Source organism: Saprolegnia parasitica (assembly GCF_000151545.1).
Source record: "Saprolegnia parasitica CBS 223.65 unplaced genomic scaffold supercont2.505, whole genome shotgun sequence".
Classification (NCBI taxonomy): Eukaryota; Oomycota; class Saprolegniomycetes; order Saprolegniales; family Saprolegniaceae; genus Saprolegnia; species Saprolegnia parasitica.
In genome coordinates, this window is record NW_012156899.1 from 1 (window position 1) to 6,350 (window position 6,350).

The 6,350-nt window shown below is 59.8% G+C and overlaps 5 protein-coding genes across 5 annotated transcripts; 2 read left to right on the forward strand and 3 right to left on the reverse strand.

Annotated features, from left to right (window-relative positions):
- Positions 1–51: 51 nt before the first annotated feature.
- On the forward strand, positions 52–659 carry SPRG_17229 (hypothetical protein; the record flags this gene model as incomplete). The annotated part of the gene is made up of 1 exon (XM_012356559.1): positions 52–659. One exon carries the CDS (start codon positions 52–54, stop codon positions 610–612), a length of 561 nt encoding a protein of 186 aa, XP_012211949.1. The 3' UTR covers positions 613–659.
- Positions 660–716: 57 nt separating this feature from the next.
- On the reverse strand, positions 717–2,121 carry SPRG_17230 (hypothetical protein; the record flags this gene model as incomplete). The annotated part of the gene is made up of 5 exons (XM_012356560.1): positions 717–1,074; positions 1,125–1,493; positions 1,547–1,566; positions 1,615–1,941; positions 1,990–2,121. 5 exons carry the CDS (start codon positions 2,119–2,121, stop codon positions 717–719), a joined length of 1,206 nt encoding a protein of 401 aa, XP_012211950.1.
- Positions 2,122–2,249: 128 nt separating this feature from the next.
- Positions 2,250–2,806, forward strand: SPRG_17231 (signal peptidase I; the record flags this gene model as incomplete). Its single annotated transcript, XM_012356561.1, has 3 exons — positions 2,250–2,511; positions 2,571–2,630; positions 2,678–2,806. The coding sequence occupies exons 1-3, from the start codon at positions 2,263–2,265 to the stop codon at positions 2,804–2,806; spliced, it is 438 nt and encodes a 145-aa protein (XP_012211951.1). The 5' UTR covers positions 2,250–2,262.
- A 278-nt stretch (positions 2,807–3,084) lies between these two features.
- SPRG_17232 (hypothetical protein) lies at positions 3,085–3,446 on the reverse strand (the record flags this gene model as incomplete). The annotated part of the gene is made up of 3 exons (XM_012356562.1): positions 3,085–3,129; positions 3,182–3,264; positions 3,332–3,446. 3 exons carry the CDS (start codon positions 3,444–3,446, stop codon positions 3,085–3,087), a joined length of 243 nt encoding a protein of 80 aa, XP_012211952.1.
- A 1,053-nt stretch (positions 3,447–4,499) lies between these two features.
- SPRG_17233 (hypothetical protein) lies at positions 4,500–6,304 on the reverse strand (the record flags this gene model as incomplete). Its single annotated transcript, XM_012356563.1, has 3 exons — positions 4,500–5,244; positions 5,294–5,591; positions 5,640–6,304. The coding sequence occupies 3 exons, from the start codon at positions 6,302–6,304 to the stop codon at positions 4,510–4,512; spliced, it is 1,698 nt and encodes a 565-aa protein (XP_012211953.1). The 3' UTR covers positions 4,500–4,509.
- Positions 6,305–6,350: the final 46 nt, after the last annotated feature.

Genomic DNA, 6,350 nt, shown 5'->3' on the forward strand with positions numbered 1-6,350 from the left:
CGCTGGGCGAGCTCCCTTGTTGCGTCGCTGGAGCCACGCCCGATAGACCGCATGGCACGCGCGATCGCCAAGCCGATGGGTGACGCGCCGGCGTGCGGCTACCTCGTCGAAGCCGTCGACGCACCAGCCCGGCCCACGTTCCTTGTGACGAGCCACGGCACGCTCCAGGACATGTCCAGCCGCCTCACGCAGACGCTACCAACGCTGCCATGGCTTCGTCTCTTACTCTTGCACAAATCGACTGGCGACGACATTGCTCGGTTGGTCGACGTCTTGCCGAGGTGCCAGCGACTGAGCCATCTCGTGCTCTCAGGACCCGGTCTCACGCCGACGGTGGTCGCGGCCCTCCTGCGACGGCTGCCACAGTGTCCTTCCCTCCGATGGCTCGGCCTTCAGAACCCTACCTGCACGAGTAGCGAGCTGATGGCAATGGATGGCTGGCGGCACTGTTTACGCCGCCTCGAGCACATGGAGCTATCGTCGAGCCAGTGGAGCCTTCAAGACAAGGCGGTCGTGCTGAACGACGCGCAGCGCCACATGAAGGCAGCAACCGTCGTGATCCACGTATCGCCGCCTACGAGTCGCTGGGGACTCGACCGACTCTTTCCATAGCTGTCGCGGGCTATGTCGCTGTATGTGGTAGAGATTTGGCTCGTTGTTGGTTGTCGAAACAGATAGTGACCGTAAGACTCACATCGTAAAGAACTTGAATGGATTCATGGATCGTAGGGAAGGAGGTCCTTTAAGAGAGCCATCTGAACGTCGCGCGGTGCCTGGAGAAAGGCCAGACGTCGGAGGTCGTTGCGTCGCAGCTTGTAAACCGCGTCAGCATACGCATACAGACGCGGGACGAGGACGGACGACCAGAGGTCCCGGCGTCGCGGGCAAAGGCATGTTGTTGCGGCCGAGGACGAAAGCGGGTACGTGTCCAGTTGAATGCGCGTCACACGGATCGACGTCTGGTCGCTGTGCAGGCACTGGACCATGTCGCCTTGACGGACTTGGAGCATCTTCATGTACACCGCCATCTGAATGCAGTCGTACAAGGGCACGGGGTCTCGGAACCGATGCATCCTACTGGCGTGGTCAAGACGACGATCGTTGCATTTAAGAGACGATCATACCGGTTCTTGACCTCGACAACGATCGGCTCGGTACTCCACTCGTCGTTCTCGTCAATGTGCAGTACCTCGGTCGTGCCGTCGACCATGCCGCAGAGGCTAAAGTAATGCGCCTTCGTTGACAGGTCTCGGTCCGTATCGTCAATTTCGTCGTCGTTGTCGTCGATCGCCTCGGTGGGGTTGAGATTCAGATTTAAGTCGACGGCTTTTGGTCGCTGCATCTTCCTTTTTGAGATCGCGAGCCGCTCGATGCAGCCTTCGAGGGCTTCGGCGCGGGCGCAGGCGCAGTCGGCGTCGACCAGCACCGACACTTGGTCCAAGTCTGGCAGCAGGACGTAATAGTACGTGTCGTTGGAGGCCGAGACCGTGAGCCTGGATGAGTCAAACCATTTAGCAGCTGTCCGTGCAGATGAGAATCCGCCTACCCCGTGCGCGCTTCGTACGTCTACATGACATTGTGCATCTCCGCTGTGTGACTAGAATGGTTCCATACCGCAAGGGCGATGTTTTCGTTGCGCTTGCCCACGTTGACGCGAAGCTTCTCGTGGAGCCCGTCCCGCAGCGCCTTGGCTTCAATGGCGCTGAGCTTCTGCGCTTGCTGAGCGCGCGCTGCAATGGCTCCGACATTAGCAGCAAGGTTGTTGGCCGTCGTGATGTTGGCCGTCGACGTCTCGGTCGCCCAGCCCAGGATCTTGGCAAGCGCTGCGGTGGCTCCCGACCTGCGCATGAGGTCGTCGAGCTCATCGTCCTTGGACACGAGCTGCAAGCCAAGGACGCGCGCGTCCAGCGCTAGAAGCGGCTTGAGGTCTTGGTAGACGTACTACACGACAATGCGATGGAAGCCATACAAGAGGAGGACGCTGCCGACCTCGAGAAAGATCTCGACAGCATCGCCAAATTCGTGCAGGCCCACGACGTTAGCAACGCGAGACGCCGAGAGACGAAGCTTGGTCGACGCGATGGCGGGCGCAAGCGCTGCGTACTCTTCGCCTGTGGCCATGGTCCCTGGCAGGCTCGCGGCTATGGTCGTTGCTGCCGGGCTGGCCATCGTCTGCTGCTGGGATTTTCCACTTGCATCCGGATTGGCCGGAACCACGACCCAACGCTGCATGATTGGTGCATTGTAGAAAAGTTGCGTGCGATGAGCCAGCTGCAGCAGCTTGCGTGGAATGGCCTGCGCATCGGCGCCGGCGCCTACTGCCTCAAGACGTACGTCGGCGATGTCATCCTCGGCCTCGGGCCGTCCATGACGCCGACGATTCCGGATGGCACCGTCTTGCTCGTGGACCGCCTCTCGCTGCGCTGGAGGCCCGTAGCTGCCGGCGACGTCGTCCTCGCCTACTCGCCCGTCAAGGCCGACGCCTCCATGTGCAAGCGTGTCATCGCCATGGTATGCTTCGCAGCATGCCATCGCTAGTAGTTTCGATCGTGTCATGATAAAGCACGTAGGAAGGTCAAGTCGTCAAGCGCCGGCCCGTCGGCGACGCCACGGAGCCCGACACGATCACAGTACGCCCGATCCTTGTCGCTTTCCAGCGCTACCATCGAATGCATAGATTCCGCCGGGGCATATCTGGGTCGAAGGCGACAACTCGGGCATGTCGGTCGACTCGCGCCACTTTGGGCCCATCCCGCTCGCCCTCGTCTTTGGCCGCGTTGCGTTCACGGTACAAACCCGCCTTTGACGGCAGCCCATCTCACTTGACTCTGTAGCTCTGGCCCAGCTGCGCCCGTGTGCGCTAAGCAGCCTTATTAAACGAAGATGACAGATGTGCAGCATCGATATCTGTTCTTTGCGAGCTACCTTCGCGCTCGCTGTGGCTCGTCGGAGGAGTGAAGGAGAGACCACAGCGCTAAGACGTTCGTTTCCATGGTTGCCTAATCTCGATCTGTCCCACGAGCTGCTACTTGGTCCATAGTCATGTAAAGGAAGCATGTGGAAAAACTAAAATGATCTTTTCGACTAAAAGGCCATCAGCTTCGCGAGAGCGTCGCCGAAGATCCCGCGCTTCACAATACGACAATCTTCAGAAACATAACGAATGTCAAGTAGTACATACCTCTTCGTTCGCGTCGTCCTCGGCCTTCTTGTGGCGGGTACGTCGCGGTCGCCTGGCGCTTCTTCGCGCGACGGCCATAGGCGCTGCGAGCTCGGTCGAAATCTGTGATTGGTGAGATACATCATTCACATATGCAGAGAGGAAACGTACGGTCGTCGAGCACGCTCTTGAAATGCTTGAGGTCGTCGATTTGGCGCGTCTTGTCCTTGTCTTCGATCGACTGTTCGGCTTGTTCGAGGTCGCGGTGCCCGTTGATGTTGAGCATGCTGCTGGGCCCTTCGACCTCAATTCGGCTTTTGACCGCCGCCAGCTCAATTTTCGTATCCATGAAGCTAAATGAGGAATGATTAGCACCGTGTCCGAGAGTACAAGATAGAAGTACCTCACGCGCTCCTCACGGTATCGCGACTCGATCTCTTCACGCTGCAGGTGCTGTCGCCGGCGCTTGGAGTCACACTCTGTCAGTGCCCGCCGCATGAAGCTAGCATGCCCGTCGACCAGGCCACGTGCTTCGTGCTCGTCGGCGAGCTGCTGCTATAAAGGAGCGTGCTCTCCTGGACGTCGATCTTCATGCATCTGTTTCGCGACAGGAGGCTCATGTACCTGGAGCGTCGTGGCCTCGTCCGGGGTCGGCGTCATGCTTGTGGCCATCTTCGACTACATCTCTTAAGCTGCCAGACGATCGAAAAATGATCTGCCGAAGAAACCTCGTTTTCTATTTTCAGACCATTTATCTATCTTTTTGTCTGTGGTATTTTAGAAGCATACAATTGTAGATAGGTTTGATTGGCATAGAGTGTTGGTCAAGATCGCGAAAAGATGCCAGTGGAGCTCTTTGGCGGCAAAACTTGAGCTCGAGCGTCGCTTCTCGTCCCAGCACCTAATCACTAGTCGCGCCACCGCACGCCAGGCTTTGTTGGCGCGGGACTCACTGCGGGATGTCTGCAGCATCACGCTGCGAGATGTGCAGACAAGCGACGTGCGATCGAGGTCCATGAACACGCATGGGCTCGTCGTCTCGGCTGTGAGGTCATGACGGCTGTTTAGGACCATGTCAGCGTCGCCAAGCAGCCACGTACCATAGGTGATGCGAAGCGCTTCCGACACTCGCCGTCCATGAGCTCGTGGATGTCCCGGGGCGCGAAGACATCGACTTGACCTTTCCCAACGAGGTCCTGCTACATGTTGTCACCGCTTTCCTAAATCTGCTCTCCGCCGGCTCGCTCGGCATCACTACTGTGTGTCTGATTTCGTGTCGACCCGTCAACATCGCAGTTGAAGGCTTTGCGCTGCAGAGTCGCTCAACGATGACAGTACGTGTGTCATCATCATTCAACCGTGTTGAAGTTGTCAATCGCGTCGGCTGCTGCGACGTGAACTGTCATGGACGCACACATCGAGTCAATCGGTCCAATCGGTCCCGTGGCCGACACTCGAAACTGACCTGTGTGTAAGAACGCCACCTGGAGGACATGCACGTGGATCGGATCAAGCACGGTGTACTCCAGCGCGCCTGCCAGCAAGCACGTCGCGGCCGATACTGGTTGGTTTGTCATCGCATCCGCCACGGTGATTGTCACAACCAGCTCGGGATTCACACTGCTTTCGACTGACGTTGCGACGCGAACCTCGTAAAAGGCCCCGATTTTCCATGCACCACCTGTGTCGGTGGTCAGCGCAATGGACGCGGGCGCCTCGGGCACCGGTGGTCGCTCGGGTACCAGCAGCGTGCCGCTGGCGCTCCCCTCGGTCGTTTCCCACGGCAGATGTTGGCACGCGGGGGACGGCAACGCCACGTTCGTGACACTTTGCGGCGCAATGACCGCTCCATTGATACGGAACGGAACGTCGGCAGCATTCCAGACAGCGACGCCACCGGGCGACGGAGCGCCGAGGACCGAGACACCGGCGCGCACGTGCACGCGGAGCACACTTGTGCTTTCGCGGTACCACGCGGGGTCTCGCCCGCGGTACAAGGCGCGCAGCTTGACGTCGACAACGTCGGGCCGCGTCGACTCGATACGCAATGGCAGAAGCAGCGTCTCTTGAGGCGGCAGCCGTCGCTAGCCCATACAATGTCAAACCTGCAACATGACATGTATAAAGGCGTACGTCCGAGTTTAGTGCGACGGCGTCCCAAGCAATGGTAAAATCAGAGATGGCAACGCGACCCGGGGCACCGAGAGCGCGTATGGTCGTGGCCGGGGCATGGAACCCGTCGGTCTGCCGGTGCACCGACAAAAGCAGCGTCACGTCGTCCATGCTTTGGGCCGTTGATGCGTTGCGCAGCGAGATGGGCAGCACGCGGTCTTCGTTGGCGAAGAGCGTCACGGGTCCATCGGCGCCTTTCCAGTCGGCCAGCGCGATCGCATCGACGACCTGCAGGCCCACGGGCCGGGGCAAGCGGTACCTAATGACAGTATCACTGAGTCGTCCTAAGCCATCGAATCAAGCGCACTGGAGCGTTTGCTGGGGCAAGACGCAGTCGATGCCTTCGAGAACAAGGTCGCCGACAGCTTGAGGGCGCAGCGTCAAGAGCACCGAAACACGCTCTTGGCGCGCTGTGAGACTCGCGGCGGCGGGGTAGGCGAGCATGTGGCCGCTGCAGTACGCTTGCAGCTGCGGCAGCACCAGTGCAATGTCCAGTGGGTTGGCTGCCTCGACGTCTATGCCCACGAGATCACCGAGCGCGTAGACGTACGATTCGGTCGTTGCCGACGCCGTCGTTTTTGCCTCGAACGGGTTGTACATGAACGTCGCTTTGGCCGCGACAGGGTCGACGAGGCGGCGAACCTCGGACGCGGACACGAGCGGGCGTGGCGCCAGCGGCGTCATCGAGCGAACATCCAGCAGCCGATCCAGTAGTGGGACGACCGTTCGGGTGCGGCTCACAGAGTCCGACTGCAGTAGTGCCCAGCACGCGCCTTGCCACAATGCCACGTCAATGTCCGAGTGCAGCTCCAAGAACGGCGCCTCGGCATCCGCGCTCTTGGCGGTGACGTCGACGCGCCGGTGGTTTTCTCTTGCGCTGTCAGAGACGCCAAAGCTCGTTGGGACGTTGAGGACCGCCGTCATGAGCTGCCGTGGCGTCGAGAGGAGGCGCGGTGTCGTTGCGGCCGCCATCGTTGTCGGCAGATGCTTGACGCCAAGAGCTCGCGTTCGCCATCGG